Here is a 21,897-nt window from a genome sequence, read left to right as displayed (position 1 = left end):
TCTCTCTGTACCTCTGTTTCTCTCTCTGTGTAATTCTGAATTTCAAATAAATAAATAAAACCTTGAAAAAACTGTATAAACCATTGGAGATTAAATAATGAAGGAATTAATGACATATGAGAAAAAATGTGTGAGGAGAAAGAAAATTTAAGGCAGTTATGATAGGGCAGGGAATGAATGAAGGGAGTTTGTCTTAAAAGATCACAGACCTATGTAAAGGATAATGGGAGAGAGCGGGGGCATCTAAATGAGACAGGGCATATAGTAAGAAAAAGGTTTGAGGGCTGAAAAAGTAAAGTCAAAATGTTCACAGCTTTGAAAATACTGAGGCTGAAGTGAAAATGTTATGTACAAATACAGGTATCCAACACAAAACTGCACAAAGTGCAGGATTTTGAAAGAGAAATTGAAAACATGATTTAGATGTTTACAAGGAATTGCAGCATGCAATGTGTATGTACTTAAATTTATTAATATTTTACTTACCTGATCTAGGTTTGATAGACTATTTGGATCTTGACTGAGAGCTTGGTATTGGCCCCTGAGCCTGTCACCTGCTGCAATCCTCCTAAACTTCTTCAGATCCACTACATATAAGGCACTGCAAAAATTAATACTTCTTGATAGCCTGTGTTGGTTTTATAGTTTTACTCCCCCAGCAGGCCAGGAAATGTCTACAGTGATGGCATTAATTTAAATTTAGATACCCTTTGAGCTAATAATAATGAATCCTTTCATTGCCTCATACTGTTACTAACGGGTTTGAAGTTTGTTATTATTTTGGTAGGATTCATCATCTTCCAGAGTCAACTCAAGTTTTTCCAAATTAACATGAAACTTATGGCTCCACAATATAGTATCAACTCTAAAGATACTATTTTCATTTTGTTATATGGCAAGCCAAGTTTAAATTTTTAGTAGTTAAGAACATGCCCATGAGCTTATCATTGTGGTTTACCTTCTGTGTCAGCTAAGTACCAGCAGGGTAAGCCTAGGCAAGTTACATAAATGCCATATGCTTTAGTTTCCATCTTCAGAAAATGGAAATTAATACTAGTCTCACAAAACATAATTATAAACATTTTACAGGTTAATATATGCAAAGGCTTATAAGAATAACTGGCAGATAGTAAGTACTATATAATTGGTTGCCATCATTGTACACTTTCCAAGAAAACTGCATGTTGTGATTCCATGCATTTTTTATTTACTAGATGGTAGAGTATGAATGCTCTTACCTGATATGGTATTTCCTTCTTAAAAGATGTGATGCCCAGTATCCTGTTTTCCAGAAACGATATCCATCCATGTCAGTGCGGCTATCACAGAAGGGAGTGTACCCATAAGGAGCTCCACCCAGATCAAAATCTCGAAGTTCCTTTAGATCATGTCTCACAATCTAAATAATTGAAATAGCATATCTAATGATGACTGTAAAAATAACAAAACTTACTTTATAGGAATTTCAAATAATTTATTATTTTATCATGGAGAGACACAGACCCATTTTATCCAGAGTGATTTCACATAGCATAAATTTTTGCAATTTTAGTTTTTTTTCCTTTTGCTCTTACAGACTGTAAGAACCCAAAAGTTTATATTCCTAATCTTTATGATAGTAGTCATTCAGATCAATACCATTGTTGTATCATTTTCAAGCAAAATATCTTATATATTCTAGGTAAGGGTCACATACTACTCAAGTGTACAGCTCTTGGTTTCTTAAAGTATAAATTAATAATTAAAAACCATTTTATGTTAAATCTCCATTATTATGTATTGGCAAATACTAGTTTCAACTAAAGAAAAATTTCCTGATCACTCTAAATAACCTTACAATATAAGTTTTTTTTAAAACTTTTATTTAATGAATATAAATTTCCAAAGTACAGCTTATGGATTACAATGGCTTCCCCCCTCCCATAACTTCCCTCCCACCCGCAACCCTCCCCTTTCTCGCTCCCTCTCCCCTTCCATTCACATCAAGATTCATTTTCAATTCTCTTTATATACAGAAGATCAGGTTAGTATATATTAAGCAAAGATTTCAACAGTTTGCCCCCACATAGCAACACAAAGTGAAAAAATACTGTTGGAGTACTAGTTATAGCATTAAATAGCAGTGTACAGCACATTAAAGACAGAGATCCTACATTATATTTTAAAAAAATTAATTAATTTTCTATGCAATTTCCAATTTAACACCAGGTTTTTTTTTAAAATAGGCTCAAGCCTGGTATAAAAATATCTGACATTGGGGGAAGATAGAATACATTATTTACTATATTTGGAAATGCTTACTTCATCATCTACATTGGACTGTTTTCTTCTTAAAACTTTTTCATTAATATAAAGAGAACAGATTTCATAGGTATAATTCTAAGATAACCACACAAACCTCCTCTCCTCACTTCTGCCCTCAATACCCATGCTTCCTTTTTTAATTTTTACAAAAAGGTAATTTTAAAACAATTTTTATTATTTTTTAAAGATTTTTATTTATTTGACAGGTAGAATTACAAACAGTGAGAGAGAGAGAGAGAGAGAGAGAGACAGAAAGGTCTTCCTTCCGTTGGTTCACCCCTCAGATGGCCGCAATGGCCGGAGCTATGCCTATCTGAAGCCAGGAGCCAGGAACTTCTTCCCAGTCTCCCACATGGGTGCAAGGGCCCAAGGACTTGGGCCATCCTCCACTGCCTTCCCAAGCCACAGCAGAGAGCAGGACTGGAAGATGAGCAACTGGTACTAGAACCCGGCACCCATATGGGATGCCAGCACTGCAGGCAGAGGCTTAACCTAGTGCGCCACCACGTCGTCCCCAACAAAAAGGTAATTTCAATCTATTCTATAATCAGAGGTTCAAGCATCACTAACCATAATATTCAACATGTAAAAAAGTAGAAAGACCACAGTTCCACAGGAGTATAAACAGGGCTAAAAACAACAATTAAACCACAAGATTTCAATTTCATTCCTATACATTTTTTTGTACTCTATATAAACTACCACATATAAGAGAAAACATATGACATTTATCTTTTTGGGACTGGCTTCTTTAACAAAGCATAATTGCTTCTAGTAAGATCCATTTTGTTGTAAAAGACAGGATTTCATTCTTTTCTATGGCTGAGTATTATTCCATAGTGTATATATTCCACATTTTCTTTATCCAGTCATCAGTTGATAGACATCTGAGCTAATTTCATATCTTAGCTATAGTGAATTGAACTGGAATAAACATGGGTTTTTTTCTTTCATATGCTGATTTCATTTCATTGGGATAAATTCCCAGGAAGGGTGGGTCATATGATGTATCTATTTTTAGAGTTCTGAAGAATCTCCATACTGTCTTCCATAATGATTGTACTAGTTTATATTCTCACCGACAGTGTGTTAGGGTACCTTTTCTCTCACATCCTCACACGTATTATTTTTTGATTTTTAGATAGGAGCCATTTTAACTGGTGTGAGGTAAAACCCCATTGTGGTTTTTATTTACATTTCCCTGATGGCTAGTGATCCTGAGCATTTGTTGGCCACTTGAATTTCATCATTTGAAAAATGTCTGTTCATGTCTTTGCCCATTTCTTAATTTGATTGGTTGTTGTTGAGATTCTTGAACACTTTATAGATCCTGGTTATTAATCCTTAATTGCATAATTTGCAAAACATTTTCTCCCATTCTGTTGGTTGCCTCTTCACTCTCTTGATTGTTTCCTTTGCAGTACAGAAGCTTCTTAGCTTGATGTAAACCTATTTGTCAATTTTGTCTTCATTGCCTACGCTTCGGGTTTTATTCCAAGAAGTCTTTACCTATGCCAATGTGTTGCAGAGATTCCTCAATGTTTTCCTCTAGTAATCTGATGGTATCAGGTTACAGATGCAGATTCTTGACCCATTTATTTGATGTTTGTATAAAGTATAAGATAGGGGTCTTGTTTCATACTTCTGCAAGCGTAGACTGAATTTTCCCAAATTTGTTGAAGAGACTGTCCTTTCTCCAGGGACTGATTTCAGCTCATTTGTCAGAGATTAGTTGGTTGTAGATGTGTGGATTAATTTCTGGGGTTTCTACTTTGTTTCAGTGGTCTATATGTTTATTTTTGTGCCTATACCAAGGTGTTTTGATTAAAATTTCTCTGTGGTGTATCTTGAAATCTGGTATTGTGATGCCTCCAGCTATATTTTTGTTGTTTAAGGTTGTTTTAGCTATTTGGCACCTCTTGTATTTCCATGAATTTTAGTACAGATTTTTCTAGCTCTGAGAATGTTGTTGGTAACTTGATTAGAATCACATTGATTCTGTAAATTACTTTTGGTAGTATGGACATTTTGATGACAGTATTGCTTTCAACCTATGAACATGGACTATTTTTCTATTTTTGCATGTCTTCTTCAATTTCTTTCTTTTATATTTTGTAATATTCATTGTAGAGATATTTCATCTTCTTGGTCAAATTTATTCCAGGGTATTTAATTTTTTGTAGCTATTGTTACTGGGGTGATCTTACAAGTTTCTTTCTTAGCCATGGCCTTTTCTGTGTATACAAAGGCTACTAATTTTTCTGTGCTGATTTTATATGCTACAACTTTACCAAAATCTCTTATTAAGAGTTCCAATAGTCTGTTAGTGGAGTCTTTTTGTTTGTCAATGTACAGAATCATGTCATCTGCAAACAAGGAAAACTTGACTTTCTCTTTTATAACTTGTAACCCACTTTGATTTCCTTTTCTTGCCTAATGATGCTGGCTAAAATTTCCAGAACTATATTGAATAGCAACAGTGAAAGTGGGCATTCTTTTATGGTTCTGTATCTTAGTGGAAATGCTTCCAACTCTTTCCCATTAAATATGATGAAGGCTGTGGGTTTGCCATGTGTTGCTTTGATTGTGTTGAGGAATGTTCCTTCTATACCCAATTGACTGAGGTTTTTATCATGAAAAGATGTTGTATTTTATCAGATGCTTTCTCTGCCTCTATTGAGATAATCATATGGTTTTATTCTTCAGTCTGTTAATATGATGCATTACATTGACTGATTTGCATATATTGAACCATCCCTGCATACCAGGCATAAATACCACTTGGTTCAGGTGAATCATCTTTGGATGTGCTGTTGTATTTGATTAGCTAGAATCTTGTTGAGGGTTTCTGCACCATGTTCATTGGGGATATTTGTTTACTATTCTGTTTCTTTGTTGAATCTTTATCTGGTTTTGTAATTAAGGTGATACTGGCCACATAGAAGTAGTTTGGGAGGATTTTCTCCCTTTCAATTATTTTGAATAGCTTGCGGGGAATTGGGATTATTTCTTCTTTAAAAGTCTGGTAGGCTGGCACCACGGCTCAATAGGCTAATCCTCTGCCTGCGGTGCTGGCACACTGGGTTCTAGTCCCGGTTGGGGCACCGGATTCTGTCTCAGTTGCTCCTCTTCCACTCCAGCTCTCTGCTGTGGTCTGGGAAGGCAGTGGAGGATGGCCCAAGTGCTTGGGCCCTGTACCAGCATGGGAGAAAAGAAGAAGCACCTGGCTCCTGGCTTCAGATCAGTGCGGTGTGCCAGTTGCAGCACACCAGCCGCAATGGCCATTGTGGGGTGAACCAACGGAAAAGGAAGACCTTTCTGTCTCTCTCTCACTGTCCACTCTGCCTGCCCAATAAAAAAAAAAAGTCTGGTACAATTCAGCAATGAAGCCATCAAGCCCCTGGCTTTTTTTTTTTGTTGGGAGGGTCTTTATTACTGATTCAACATCTGTCTTGGATATAGGTGTATTTAGTTTTTGTTTCCATGACTCCATTTAGGTAGATTGTATCCTTCCAGAAATCTATCCATTTCTTTGAGATTTTCTAATTTCTTGGCAATACCTATTTGTAGTAATTCCTGATAATACTTTTTATTTCTGTGCTATCCAATGTAACATTCACTTTTTCATTTCTGATTTTATTAATTTACATCTTCCCTCCCCTTTATTTTTTTGGATAGTTTGGTCAATGGTGTATCAGTTTTGTTTAATTTTTCAAAAAAACCATTTCTTCATCACACTTTTTAATTTTTTGTTTCTAATTTTGTTTATTTTTTCTTTAATTTTGATTCTTTATTTCCTACTACTAAATTTTGGTTTGGGTTGTTGTTTTTTTTCCTAGGCCCTTGAGATCCATTGTCAGGTCATTTATTTCATGCCTTTCCAATTTCTTAATGTAGGCATCACTAGCTATAAACTTCTCTCTTAACACTGTTTTTCCTGTATCCAATAAGTTTTGGTATGTTGTGTTGTCATCTTCATTCTGCTCTAGGAATTTTTGATTTGCCTTTTGATTTCTTCTATGACTCACTGTTCATTCAGGAATGTGTTGTTCAATCTCCATGTATTTGCATATTTTGTAGAGTTGCTTATGTTGTTAACTTCCAGTTTTACTCATTCCATTTTGTTCAGAAGAGATACAAAGCGTGATTCCAAATTTTTTAAAAAATTCTTGAGACTTGCTTTATGGCCTAGCATACAGTTTTATCTAAGAGGAAGTACCATGTACTGTTAAAAGGAATGTTTATTATGCAATAGTGGGATTAAAATGCTCTGCAGATATCAACTAGGTCTATTAGGTGGATAGTATAGATTAACTCTGTTGTTTTTTAGCTGATTTTTTTTGACCTAGTTGTTCACTGATGGAAGTTGTGTGTTGAATTCCCCCATTATTAGTGTATTGGAGCCTATGTCTCCCTTTAGATCCATTAACATTTGTTTTAAATAGCCAGGTGCCCCACTGGGTACATATACATTTATGGCTAATCCTGCTTGTTTTTGCTTTCTGCTAGCATAGAATTTCTTTTTCCATCCTTTTACTCTCAGTCTGTGTTTAGTTTTGTCAGTGAGGTTTGTTTCTTGAAGACAACATATAGATGAGTCTTGTTTTTAATTATTCAGCCAGTCCATATATTTTTATTGGAGAATTTAGGCCATTTACATTCAAGGTTAATATTGAAAACTATTGGCTGCCATTTTTTCCATGAATAATTCTATTGTTTGTTTGGACTTACTTTGTAACTTTACTAGAAGATTTTCTGTCTTCATATTCTTTTGTAAAGATGATTATCTTTCTCTGTTTCTGTGTACAGCACATCCTTAAGGACTATTTTATGGCTAGAGAGGCAGTGACAAAGTCTTTCAATTTTTGTTTTGTTGGAAGGTCTTTATTTTTACTTTCATTTATAAATGAGAGCTTTGCAGGATACAGTTTTCTGGGTTAACAATAATTTTTTGTTAGGACTTGGACTATGTTTCTCCATTTTCTCCTTGATTGTAGGGTTTCTGATGAGAAATCAGTTACCACCCTAACTGGAGATCCGTTAAAGGTAATCTGACATTTCTCTCATGCACATTTTAAAACCTTATTTTACTTTTGAAAGTTTGATTATAATGTGTCATGGTGAAGATCTTTCTTGTCCATGTCTATTATTAGAGTTCTATGTGTTTCCTGTTGTTGAATGTCCCTATCTTTCTCCAAATTAGGTAAGTTTTCTGCTAATATTTCACTGAATAGTTCTTCTAACCCATTCTCTTTTTCCACACCTCCTGGGACTCCTAAAATACATATATTTGGTCATCTGATAGTATGCAATAAACCTTGAACACTGTTTTCAGTTTTTCTAGTTTTTCTTCTTCTTCTTTTTTTTTTTTTTTGTCCGAGAGAGTTCCTAACATTTGTCTTTTAGCTTGGATACTCTTTCTTCTGCCTCACCAAATCTGTTCAGGTTTTCCACTGTATTTTTTTTAATTTGACATACTGAATTCTTCATTTCTAATATTTCAATTTGATTTCTCTTTAAAATAGCTATCTCTCAGTAGAATTTCTCATACATGTACAGATTTCTGAACCTCATATATTTGCTTCTCTGTGTTTTTGAGTAATCTTATGATCACTCTTTTGAATTCCTTTTAGGCATTTCATCAATCTTTTCAAGTATTGTTATGTTCCTTTTGGTGAGTCATATTGTCTTCTTGTTCATGCTTATTGCATTTCTACATCTATTTTTCAGCATCTGTGGAAACTTGTTGGTTTTCTCCTCTGACGGTTTTATCTTTGAAACATGCCTCTATAGCTTAGTGGAGTGTTTGCTCCTTCCAGAGGCATGTGCTGGGTTTTGATCAAGAAAATATTTCCTGATTATTTTAACAAGCATTATGAAATAAAGCATTTTTTTTTTACTATACTCACCTTTGTAGAAAAATATTAGAGATTTTAGGGGGAGAAAGGAGAATGATTTACATTAGTACATTTGGAAATGCTTGTTTCATCACCTAAATTTGTCTACTTTCTTGTTTTTTATTGTAGTGGAAAATATATATTTATTCCAAATATATTATAGTCTAGGAAATACTATGAAATTAATAGAACTTGAAATATAATTAAAAATCAATGTAGGACTTGAAAATATACTTTTGCCCTAAATATACAGATTATAATTTGTTTTAATTCATAATACATTTATATTTACATGTTACTTACTTCTGTATGCTTTCCAATTTTCTTTTCCCAGCAATGATTACTAAGGCACACCAAGGAGGGGAAAATGTCCTTAAGTTTTGGACATATAAATTGTGAAGACTGAGGACTTCAAAAACACTTTTTTGGCCAAACTTAGACCATCATTTTCCTTATGTGTGAGGTTATTTGCTGAATGCCAGACTGTTGTAAAAGGTTGATGAATGAGTAACTTGGGTGGAAGTGCTAACTTTTCCAGCACAAAGAAATAACTAATTTTAAATAAACATCATTTCATATTCATAGGCATCCAGTCTTATGATCCATATAAATATCTGTGTTATCTTTATATTCCATACTTTGACAACTACTATTTCAGAGATAACATTTCTGTATTCTAGGTAATATGAACAATAATAATAATCCCTACAGTTTTTTCCTTAAAGACTGATTTTTTAAATGATTTTGCTTATATATCACAATTGTGTCTGAGCATGCCAGCAAGATTATCAGCATAAGCAGCATTAAGCTAATATCCACAGAGAAGTATAAAAAAAACCTTACTACTAAAAATAATAATCTACTTACCTGGTCAGCATCAACAAAAATGATTTTGTCCACTGCTAGTGGGAAAAGGACATCAAGGAAAAGAATTTTGTAACCCCAAATAATCCTTTGCTTTTCAGTCTGTTGATGAAGCCAACGAGGCCACCTGTATTGGACTAGCTCATACTGGAATCCATATTCCTTAGCCATGTGAGGAATCACCTCCTAAAAACACACATGCAAAATCAAACAATGGATTCAAAGAAGAAAAAACACTTTTGACATTTTAAAAGGCAGAGTTTACTATAAATTGTTATAACTAATTAGCACAATGTACAAATACTACTTCTCTGATACTAGAAATGAGAAATACAAAAATGCTAATAGGAAAACAAAAGTACACATAAAACTATATAATTTAATGTCTCTGAAAAAATGCAGCATAGTAAATAGCACACTTATTAACTATGATAAATGTTCCCATACATTCACTATTGGTGCTGAAAAACCTCAACTCCAGAAAGAAAGCCTCCAGGTCTCAGATTATCTTTGTAACAAACTGTGTATGCTAGCATGCTGGCTGATAGATGCAAAGATGAAAAGGGGGTACAAAACACCTCAAAACGAAGTATACATTAATAGGTTCTATTTTTATAGAAGTTTCATGCTTGAGGTTTAATTTAAGGACTAAAAATAAATATTGTGTTCTGAAGAGTTGATATGTGATTCAATGTGTTCTTAGAGAAATATCTTACTGCCTGTATAAAAAGCAGTTAATAAATCATTGGCTAAATTTGGTTCAAGTGTCCCCAAATAGAAAGGAACGATGTTAAAGGAGTAGTGAAAGATATGGAATTTGCTTTTCCTCATTCAATTCTCATCCATAACTACTTGATAAGTTTATGCTCAGTTCTATCTTTTCTTTGCTTTTATAAGAATAATATAAATTTAAAATAAGGTCTTTTTAAAAAATAAAATAAAATAAGGTCTTTAACATAGGCATCAATTTGTGAACTGGAACACTGAAATCATGGCTAAAGCAGTTGCTAGGAATCATTATTTAGCTTTCTTTTAAATTAGGGTTAATTTAAAAAAATTTTTTATTCAGGAAATAGATACTAAAAATATTCCCTAAAATAGGCTACATGCTAGACACTGTTCTGGGCCCTAGGGATACTGTCAGGAACAAAAGGAGTAGAAATCATGGCCTTCATGAAGCTCACATTTTAGAGGTGGCAGGTAAAAAAAGGAAATTATTAAGTTAGCTAAAGAAGATAGCGCTACAGAGAAAAATTAGAAGAGGGACAGAGTGACAGATAATGGGGGATCATAGTTTGCACAGTGTGGTCAGGAATTATTATTATCTTTTTAAGATTTGTATTTATTTATTTGACAGGTAGAGTTACAGACAGTGAGACAGAGAGAAAGGTCCTCCGTCAATTGGCTCACTCCCCAGTGGCCACCACGGCCAGAGCTATGTGGATTCGAAGCCAGGACCAGGTGCTTCCTCCTGGTCTCCCATGCGAGTGCAGGGCCCAAGGACTTGGGCCATCCTCCACTGCCTTCCCGGGCCACAGCAGAGAGCTGGACTGGAAGAGGAGCAACTGGGACTAGAATCCGGCGCCCATAAGGGATGCCAGCGCCACAGGTGGAGGATTAACCTAGTGCACCACCTCACCGGCCCCAGGAAAGAATTATTGGTAAGTACAATTTTGGCAAGTAAGTGAAAGCAGTTAGGAGGTGTGGCTTGACAAACTGGAGGGGAGGCATCTTGAATGTTGGCACGTTCTATATCTGCTGGATTCAGTGTTCTAAGTTTGTAAAAATTCATTAAAACTACACACTTTCTGTGCCTTTTCTTGGTATATGTTTCACCAAGAACTTTTCCTAAGAAAAATTTTGAGAGAAAGAAAGAAATTAAAGGAATTAGGAAAAGAGTATTTCAGATAGGTTATTCGTTTCAACCATGCACTAGAACAAGTTTTTTAATCTAGACATAGCACTATTTTCTAATGAACAGCACTGTTTCCTAATAAGAGAGCCTTTAGATTCTATCACCTCAACATATGTGGAGTTATCATCCTGTGCAGTGCTCGGCTAGCAGTAAAACGTTAAAAATCCAGTAACAAAACAGTTAACTTTTGGTCAATATTTATGAGTTCTTTTGCAGTTTTTGTCTATTCTAAATGAGTCCAGGTGGTGGCATGTGTTAGTGGTGGGGGCATATGGGATGTTCCATCAGGGTTAAGCACTGTGCATTAAGTCAGAATACTATCTTCCTAATTAGGCATTTTTGTTTCAAGCCTGTGATATAAAAGTGAATCCTGACCAAAGAAAGGTAGCCCCCTTTGTCTGTGATTACTGGGAAATGATCTCTACTTTGGGGTGTTCTGGCAGGAGTATCTTTATTTCTCTGGGTCATGTGACTTATGGTGAGGACTTTGGGCCCTATGACAGATCAAGTTCAGGAGGGGCTAGCGGCAGTCAGCCAGGTCCACGATGAAGTGTGAGCGAGCCTTCCTGGAGGGCCATGCCCTTTGAATATGGTCACACACATCTGCTGGCAGAAATAAGCAGCATCTTCGCTCCTCTGTCGGGAGAAGATAACTGGCAACTTCATCTGATCTCCACTCTCTACCACTGGACACTATACTACCCCACTTTTCATTGATTTTATTTGTAAACTTTTGTGTAATAATCTGTAACTCAGAGTTTTTGAGTTTGAGGAGTCCTCCTGGTGAGTTACTGAGGGACCTCCCAATTGTGCAGGCTAGTCTGTTTCCTTATCACAAGGCATTACTATGATGAATCACTGAATAATTTTAATACAGCACTTAGCAAAATGCCTTGGCATATTAGGGGATAGAAGCATAATTAGCAACTTTTGCTTTTACTACCTCTTCTGGTATAAAAAAAGGGAATCTTTGAACTGCTGATGAATGAGACATAACTCTCAAAAAATGTGATTATTTTTTAGTGAAGATAGAAGGAACAGAGTTTGCTTTGCAGCAAGAGTGTAGGGGCTTATTAAGGGTAATAGATGGTGGTCACTTTCCAAATTGAACTTGGATCATGATGCCCAGAGAACCAGAGCAATCAATGTAGAGCACAAAGACTAAAGAGCTTTATTATTTTCAGTACTATGAAAGTACTTCCTATGGCACAGTTTTCATATTTTTTGATATTAGTAATGTTCCCATTATTGCAAAAATATAACAAAATCCAGTATGTTCACTAAAATATTTATATATATGTCCATTGTCAAATTTTATTATTCATTACAAAGAAAAAACCAATAATCTTTCTGTATATTTTCTAAGTAAAACATGCTGTTTCTTGCTTTCTTTTTCCTTTAAACACCTCTTTAAACATGGCACAGGAATTTTCTTAGTTTAGATAAAAAGTATTGATTATTAAAGTTTTAAAATTTATTAAAAATTATAATGAGTAAATACACATTTTTTTTTTTGACAGAGTGGATAGTGAGAGAGAGAGAGACAGAGAGAAAGGTCTTCCTTTTTGCCGTTGGTTCACCCTCCAATGGCTGCTGCGGCCGGAGCATCGCGCTGATCCGAAGCCAGGAGCCAGGTGCTTCTCCTGGTCTCCCATGCGGGTGCAGGGCCCAAGGACTTGGGCCATTCTCCTCTGCCTTCCCAGGCCATAGCAGAGAGCTGGCCTGGAAGAGGGGCAACCGAGATAGAATCCAGCGCCCCAACCGGGACTAGAACCCAGTGTGCCGGTGCCGCAAGGCGGAGGATTAGCCTGTTAAGCCACGGCGCCGGCCAAATACACATTTCAAAAGCCTCACACTGAAGATAAATGTTACATAAACTTACAGTGATAACAAGAATTTTCATCTCAAACCTTAACCACTCTATAAAGGAAGTTATGCACTTACTTTAAATGTTGGTGAGAGATAATTTTTTAGAAACCAGAATTTCACAGGTGTTTTAGTGTTACGCAAAACAGAGAGCATCATAATTCTGTATAAACAAAACATGAGACCCAATATAAGTTACTATTAATAGAAGTTCATCAAATTTTTTAAAGACTTTCAAATATTGAAAGGTATGAATAAGTTTTTCACTATGAGTTATGAAGAAACAAACTTAAATATCTTCAAATACCACGGTTGATCAAATATGTAATATATATAGAAATACATATGTATCTAATGCACACTAAATTGACTGGGTTTTGTTTGTTCCAGTTGACAAGCTAGTCTGGAATAGTCTTGTTTAGTGGAATCAGATTCTAATCTTGGCTATATTATTGTGTGATTAATATCAGGCCTAAAACTTGAAGAGTTGAATGATCTGCACATTCTGATAAATTCACTGGAAAGTTCACTTGTTTTGTTATCCTAGAGTTCTGAATGAAAAACATATACACATACCTAAAGTACCTTTTTAAAATATCTATACTACAATGTAAATACTTTTAAGGCTGGTGAAAAATAGTCTTTGTACCCTATAAGTAAGCTTTCCCATTCTTATCTCCTTTTTATAAAATAAATTATTTCTTCATTGGAAAAGAAATAAGTACTATGTATATTTTTACTCAGTTATCATCTCATTACAAACTATGTCTGTTTTCTAGGTTTACACAAGACCAATATTCCAAACCAAATAAAACTCATAAAATTTCACAATATTTTAAAAATACACATACTTCAAAATTATGAGTTTAAAAAAAAAAACAAGATGAAGAGCAGTATACACTCTGTTTCTATTTGGATAAGTATGAAGTAAAGAAAAAAATTACCTGTGCATATCTGTATTGTAGAATATAAAAACAATATTACTGTTTATGGGAAAAAGAACTGAGTATCAAGGAAACAGATGAGAGATTTTTTCCACTGTACTTTCCTTTTATTCATTCTTCTTGAATCATGTCAAAATATTAGAAAAAAATATACCTACCTTAAAAAGCGCTCATATAAATGGCCCGAAGCAACTGAAAAAATGTTCAGAACATCTTTTTTATCTTTGTCATCTTCTTTATGCAACCTTCTTGTGAAACTTGGAATAAAAAAGTAGTAATTGACCATTTTTTAATATTCATCTGCAAACTTTACATGCCTAAATACTAGATTTGGTAAATAAAATAGGATTGCCTCTTAAGAATGAATGGCTATTAACTATAAACAAACTCTTATCCTAAAAATCATGGTTAATATTAAAGCATATGACAATATCACTTCAAGTTTATGAGTTTTTAAAACATGAAGTACAATTCTAATGAACATTCGATATGTTTTCAATATATGGTACACACTGTGCCATAACACCGGCTCTAACCTGATTCTTTAAAAACAACGAATGAACTATAGGAAAAAAAAAAAGCCTATCGGGCACTTAAGACACAACCTACATTATATGCTTGGATCTGGGGTTCCCAACAGCACTGAGAGGCAGCTCCCAGTCAAAACTGGAAGCAAGAAAACTCAATCCAGTTCTTGTACATCGGTGCCAGGGACACAATTATTTAAGCCATCACTGTTGCCTCTAGGGTATGCCTTAGCAGGAAGCTGGAGCTGGGATTCAAACTCAGGCACTCTGATACGGGATTGGTTATCTAAACTGCTAGGTTAAATGCTTGCTCCTACATTTTTTTAAAGTAACAATACAACTTATTTTTGTCCTAACACATTATATTTAATATCTCAGCTGTACCAGTTTAATTTCTATTCTTTAAGGAACATATCCAATTTTTTTTTCCTTCATGTAACCAGGTATCTTCACTTGTTAACTTTTGAAATCATGTCTGTCCTTAGAAGACACTGTTGCCACCCAGTCCTCTAAGAAGTCTTTTTGAACTTCTTCCTAACTAGATGTACCCTTTCTATCTCCTTTGGCGTGTATAACATTTTATTTTCAGTTGCCTCATGGCTTGAGTTCCCTAACTTATGTAAACTGGGTATAGGAAGAACATATGTCAACATAATAATGGAATATATGACAAGCCAACAGCCAGCATCATATTGAACGTGAAAGGAAGCATTCCTACTATCTGGAACCAGATAAAAATATCCTCTGTCACCATAATATAGTTCTGCAAGTTCTAGCCAGATTCATTAGGCAAGAAAAAGAAATCAAGAGGATATAAATTGGAATTGAGGAAGTCAAATGAGCATTTCTGAATCGACCTTATCTCTTAAGGGAGAGGATTTATCCTTTAATTTTTACCACCTACAGGGCTTCTATCTCCTAGACTCTTAATAAATCTAGTTATGTGTTAAAATATTCATTAGTAATTACCTTTTAATGGAATCCCACATTCCTTTGCTTGTTTCATCTTTATCAGTAAGGATATCTTCCTTAATTTTGTCTTGTTTTTTTTGCACCTATATGGCATGGTGAAGAAAAATTTTAGAATTAGGCAGCTTTAAATATTATGTTGCATGGTTACAAAGTGACACATGTTAGACAATATCATCCTTGGAACCTAAGATAGGAAACTGGTAAATGAAGCCATGTAATATTTTACTACAACTTATGGGCAAAATGTGCTCTTCAAGTATCAATCAATTCAACCTCATTTTCATTTCTTTGATGGTGATCTCTATATTGTTAAATAAGATGCTTATACCTGGGTTAACGCATTTATAAACTTTAGACATTATCTAGTAGTATTTCTGGACTCAAGAGTTTAGACAGTATTGATCCTGTTAATACAGATGAGCAGCTCACTAATATTACTTTTCCCTTCTTCTCCATATCTGGATTTTAAAATAGTAAAATCTTTATCATCAGTTTTTCTAGGGAGTTTTTTGTAACTCTGAATCAGTTTCACTTCCTAATTCTGCATGTAACCTGTTCATCTCTGACCACAGACCTGAGAAAGCTTCTTAAAAAAAATTCGATAGCAGGCAAGATGGTAGAATAGTGACCGGGAGGTCTGCTCTAGGCTATGTGAACTTATCAGGAAAAAAAAAAGTGGAGAAGGTACACTGTCAGGGAAAAGCTGCAGGGAAAACTGAAGTGTGGGGGGTCTTGTAAAAGCGGTAGAAATGGCCTGGACCTGAGGAGGAGGTGCAGATGCACAGCAACGAGCAGGGAGCATGGACCACAAACACAACAAAGGACCCAGCAGCCCACTCGGGCTAGCAAGGTGAGGTCAGACTGCACTGGCCCGTGCCACTGCTGATGCAACTGGAGGGACAGTCTTGGAGACTGCACCATGTTTGAGTTTGGCCCCAGGCCCTCAGGGGGCCTGGGTGACTCCTCAACTGGAGCGGGAAGGGGGCAGAGAAGCGGCGTGTCTCTCTCTACGTCTTCCTCCTCCACACCAGCACCCTGCAGCTTATCTGTGAGAAAGCTGGAGCCGCTTCAGACATAAACAGATAGCAGCTGCTCCAGCTGTTTTGTGCACACCTTGCAGCTAGAGGGGACTGCTGGCAGGGGCAACCACAGCAGTTCGAGACAACTGGTTGGGTCTGTCCTCACCTTGTCATTGGGGCAACACCATCAGCCCCACTGCACCCACTAGGCAATAGGAGTGGGGGGCATCCCCACCAAAGGGAAGTGCTGTCCACAGGGACTCTTATATCTGCCCAGCACAACTGTGAAAAGAGTAGGGCTGTGGCTGGTGGGTACTGTGCACACTTTTGATCCAGGGATTTTACCAGGGGGAAAAATCCACATTCCCCAGTGACTCTGAGTCTAGCTTGGGGGATAGGACTTGATCCAACTGGGCGAAACACACATGGACAGTGGCTCTGGCAACCCCTCGGTCTCCCTTTGGACAGACAGGCTAGTGGGGCAGAGTGGACTCTCTTGTACTTCTTGACCATGGAGCCCTGGGTGCTAAGACTGAAAATACCGTGACTGTGTGAGAGAAGGCAGTCTCTCTGGGATTCTGGGCAAGCTCTGTGTGCAGAGCCAAACTCTCAGAACTCTGTGGTAGCCATGGCAGCTCACTGCAGCTGAAACTGTGCTCACAGGGAGGACTACACAGATCATTCAACTGGTTGAGTGCTGAACACACTGGGGACTAACACCTGGGTATTGATCATCTTCAAGAAGAGGAGATGACAGAGTGATCACACCAATAGACATGAGCGCCGCCCCCTTCTGTTAATAAGAGGTGAGCTAACACCCCAACTTGGATGTTACCCTGGATACTTGCTCCACCCTAGAGCACAGATTGGAGCTCTCTGGACATACCCACCACATATCTCTCAGTATTCAATGAAAGTACAGACAGACTAAGCTATAGCTCAAAAATAAAAGCCATCAGAGGGGAAAAAAACAGTTATTCCACCAATGCCTAAAAACAAAAGCAGAAATTCAAGAAACAAAAATATGAAGACACCATGACACTCCCACAGAAAAGCAACATTTCAATATTAGAATGTGAAGATGAAGAGATTGATGAAATGCTGGAAATGGAATTCGAAAAATTAATAATAGGATTACTCAAAAGCAATCAGAAGCAAACCCACAAACTAAAGAAAACCATACATGACATGAATGAAAATTTTCCCCATGAAATTGAGATTTTAAAGAGAAATCAAAATGATATATTAGAAATGAAGAATTCAAAAAATCAATTAAAATGTAGTGGAAAACCTTAACAGAAGAGTTGGCAAGGCAGAAGAAAGAATATCTGAACTGGAAGATAAATCTTTGAAAATCCTACAGTCAGATTAAAAAAAAAAAGAATAGAAAACTTAAAATCAGTGTTAGAGATGAATGAGATACTATCAAACAACCCAACATACAAGTCTCAAAAGTTCCTGAAGGTAAGGAAAGAGATCATGGACTACGAGGCCTATTTAGTGAAATAATTAGAGAAAACTTCCCCAGTTTGGAGGAAGAAAAGGATGTCAAATAGAGGAAGCACACAGAACTCATAACAGATATGATGAGAAAAGAGCTTCACAACAAGGCATTGTAGTCAAACTCTCCACAGTAAAACGTAAAGAAAAGATTCTAAAATGTGTACAAGAAAAATGCCAATTTACTTTCAGAGGCTCATCAATTAGACTCAGAGTTGACTTCTCAACAGAAACCCTACAGGCTAGAAGGGAATGGAGAGATATAGTTCAAATCTTAAAAGAAAAAAACCTTGTCAATTCAGAATATTGTAACCTGCAAAACTCTCATTATATGAATTAAAGTGAAATGAAGACCTTCCATAACAAACAGAAACTGAAAGAATTTGTCACCACTCATGTGCTATACATGTGCTATACACAGAAACACAGATAACCACCATTATTAAAGAATATGAAGGCAGAAAATCCCCCCAGTAGAAGTACAAAAGAAATGCAAAGTAAACAACAGGAATATTGGAAGAATGGCAGGGCCAATTTGTTATTTATCAATAATCACCCATTGAAAGTAAATGGCCTCTAATCTCCAGTTAAAAGATACAGACTGGCTGAGTGGATTAAAAAACAAGACCCATCTATTTGCTGGCCACAAGACACAGATCTCACTAATAAAGATACATACAGACTGAAAGTGAAAGGATGGAAAAAGGTATTCCATGCTAACAGAAACCATCCAAATATCAGACAAAATAGACTTTAACATGAAAACCATTGAGAGACAAAGAAGGACACTATGTAATCATTAAAGAATCAATTCAACAGGAAGATGTGACTATAATATATATATATATATATATATATATATACACCTAATTAAATAGCACTTTGCTATTTAAAAGAAATGTTAAGGAAATGTAACAGTAGACACCACAGAAATAAAAGAATCATGAGGAATTCCTACAAAGAGCTGCATGCTAACAAATTGTGAAACCTGTAAGAAATGGATAGATTCCTGAACACATACAATCTACCAAAATTGGGTCCTGAAGACTTAAAAAACCTAAACAAATAATCAAGACAGACATTTAATAAGTAATAAAATAAACCGCCCAAAGAAAGAAAAGCCTAGGACTGGATGGCTTCACTGCTGAATTCTACCAGACATTTAAAGAAGAAGTAATTCCAATTCTTCTCAAGATATTCCAGACAATTGAAAGGTGGATAATCCTCCCTAATGCCTTCTAATAAACCAGCATCACCTTAATTCCTAAAACAGAAAAAGATACAACAAAGAAAGCAAACTATAGAACAATATCTCCTATGAACATAGATGCAAAAATCCTCAGCAAAGTATTAGCCAATTGAATCCAATAACACATTGGAAAGATCCAGTCAGGAAACGGGCAAAGGACTTGAACAGGCATTTTTCAAGAGAGGAAATTCAAATGGCCAACAGACACTTGAAAAAATGCTCAGGATCACTAGCAATCAGGAAAATGCAAATCAAAAACCACAATGAGGTTTCACCCAACTCCAGTTAAAATGGCCCACATATAGAAATCAACAAATGACAAATGCTGGCAAGGATGTGGGCAAAAAGGAACCCTGGTCCACTGTTAGTGAGAAGGTAAACTGTAACCACTGTGGAAGACAATATGGAGATACCTTAGAAATCTGAATACAGACCTTCCATAGATCCAGCCATCTCACTCCTGGAAATTTACCCAAACCTAAAGAAATCAGTATATGAAAGTGTTATCTGTAACCCCACATTCACTGCAGTAATTCACAATAGCTAAGATATGGAATCAACCCAGATGTCCATCAGCTGGTGACTGGCTAAGAAATTATGGTATGCACTATGTGTAGTAGTACTCAGTTATAAAAAAAAAAATGAAACCCTGTCTTTTGCAACAAAATGGTTGCAACTGGAAACCATTATACTTAATGAAATAAGCCAGTCCCAGGCCGGCGCCAAGGCTCACTTGACTAATCCTCCACCTGTGGCACCAGCACCCCAGGTTCTAGTCCCAGTTGGGGTGCTGGAATCTGTCCCAGTTGCTCCTCTTCCAGTCCAGCTCTCTGCTGTGGCCCGGGAAGGCAGTGGAGGTTGGCCCAAGTTCTTGGGCCCTGCACCTGCACGAGAGACCAGGAGGAAGCAGTAGCGGCCATTTGGAGGGTGAACCAATGGAAGGAAGACCTTTCTCTCTGGCTCTCTCACTGTCTAACTCCACCTTTCAAAAAAAAAAAATAAGAAAAAGAAAAAGAAAGAAAAAAAGAAATAAGCCAATCCCAAATAGATAGATATCATATGTTCTACCAGATCTGAGGCAACTAATAGAGTACTTAAAATACAATACATTGGAATGAAATAGATATCTTGAGAAGCAATGATTGTCTCTTTCATTGAGGAATAGTGTTTGTATTGTTTTGTCTACTTTTCATAAAAACTGAATTCTTTTACTTTGTGTAGGGATAATTATATGATTGTTAAGTATACTGAAAAAAGATCATTGCAAAAAATTGATAGTGGCAATTGAAGAGGAGGGGAGTGTTGGAGCATGAGTTAGAAGGAGTGTGGAGGGGGGAAATGCCACTATGTTCCTAAAACGATTTTAAAAAATACATGAAACTTGGATAACTTAAATAAAATGTATAAATAAAAAACTCAAACCAAAAAAATTTGAATCTCTTTTTTACTCTAACTATAATGGTCTCTCTTATATGTAATGTTTATATGATAAAGATATAAATATATCTATACATGATTTCTCCTTCTCTTGACTCACATCACTATTTGTAAATACAAGAAATAATTACATTTACTTCAGTAAGCATAATTTTATGTTTTGCAATTTTGCTATGGTATTGCCTATTTTGATCATGTGAATACATCCTGTTGAAGGGTTTAAAAAACTAGAAAAGTTTTATTTCTTCTGATTAAAATGACTCTGTGCTGATCAGAGTTAACCACCTTTTTAAAATATTTTGTTTTCATTGGTTTACAGGTCAGTGTCACCTTTTCTTGAGACATATATCTACTTTCTTATACTCATCTTCATTATGTTGCCAAATATTTTCAGGAAGGGGTATGAAAAATAGTTTTTCTAAATCTTCATACTTCAGAAAACGACTTTATTTTGCCTTAACATGTGATTAACAATTTGGCTTAGAAAAATTTCTAGGTTCAAATAATTTTCTTCATAGCACTGAAGGCTTTGATGTCTTTTAACATCTATTTTGAAAATGAAAACTCTGACACTTGTATCAGTGTCTTTCTATTGTAATGACCTGCCTTTTCTCCCTAGCAACTGTGGAGATCTTATGGGGCTATTCTCACTTATCCTATTTGCTAAATTGTGAACTCTTTTGACAGGAATCTTTCACTCTTTAGCTTTAGAATACGTTCCCTCCTCATTGTCTCTGTTCTTTCTCTTTGTAGGTTCCTGGAGTTCATGTGATCATCCTCTATGACACTTACCTTTTCTTCCTCCCTTTTTTTCCCTCTTTTTGCTTTAAATCTGAGAGATAAATGATTAGGAAATAAAACTGTGATTAGAAAACACCTGATGGACCTGTATTGTGTTTGTAATTGGTCTTCCCCATTAATTCTTTAGCCATTATTATTACAAGTAATACTATACCTAATTCTTTCATCAACTTCTAGAACTCCATTTAACCTGATTTTATCTACCCAACAAATCCTAACAAACTCCTTTATGAAGCTAAAATGTCTTATCCTCATAACAGCCCAAAAGCTAGATGCTATTGGTAATGCCATTTTACAGAGGAGGAATATGAGACAGAAAGAAGGTAAGCACTCTAAGCTCAGACAGCGAGTGGCAGAGCCAGTTTTAAACCCACCCCTGGCTTTTTGGACCTTTTCACTGTATGTCTTTCATGCTATCTGATGCATTTTCCTTTTTTCCTTTCCCTGTTTATTTGGGAAACTTCTGGCTTAATTTCCAACTTGCTAATTCTCTTTGCGACAGATTGAAGCCATCCAATAGATGCTTAATTTTGTTACTGTGTTGCTCAGTTTCAAAATTTCTCCCTAACAAAAATATGATACACAGTTTTTATAGTTTCCTA

At 35.9% G+C, this 21,897-nt stretch overlaps 1 protein-coding gene across 4 annotated transcripts in view; it reads right to left on the bottom strand.

Moving 5' to 3' along the window:
- Positions 1-21,897, bottom strand: part of UGGT2 (UDP-glucose glycoprotein glucosyltransferase 2) — a 263,834-nt gene that overhangs the window by 33,149 nt on the left and 208,788 nt on the right. For 3 of the 4 annotated variants that reach the window (XM_062194019.1, XM_062194017.1, XM_062194018.1), the window contains 6 exons: positions 15,287-15,372; positions 13,949-14,047; positions 12,925-13,009; positions 9,069-9,251; positions 1,239-1,399; positions 487-601 (listed from right to left, as the gene is read on the bottom strand). In XM_062194019.1, the coding sequence (XP_062050003.1) occupies positions 487-601; positions 1,239-1,399; positions 9,069-9,251; positions 12,925-13,009; positions 13,949-14,047; positions 15,287-15,372 (729 nt within the window). The remainder of the gene's footprint in view (positions 1-486; positions 602-1,238; positions 1,400-9,068; positions 9,252-12,924; positions 13,010-13,948; positions 14,048-15,286; positions 15,373-21,897) is intronic. The other variant, XM_062194020.1, reaches the window with a different exon arrangement.

The sequence above is a fragment of the Lepus europaeus genome, chromosome 6, assembly GCF_033115175.1.
Source record: "Lepus europaeus isolate LE1 chromosome 6, mLepTim1.pri, whole genome shotgun sequence".
NCBI classification, from domain to species: Eukaryota; Metazoa; Chordata; class Mammalia; order Lagomorpha; family Leporidae; genus Lepus; species Lepus europaeus.
This window is presented reverse-complemented; position numbering and strand designations above follow the sequence as displayed.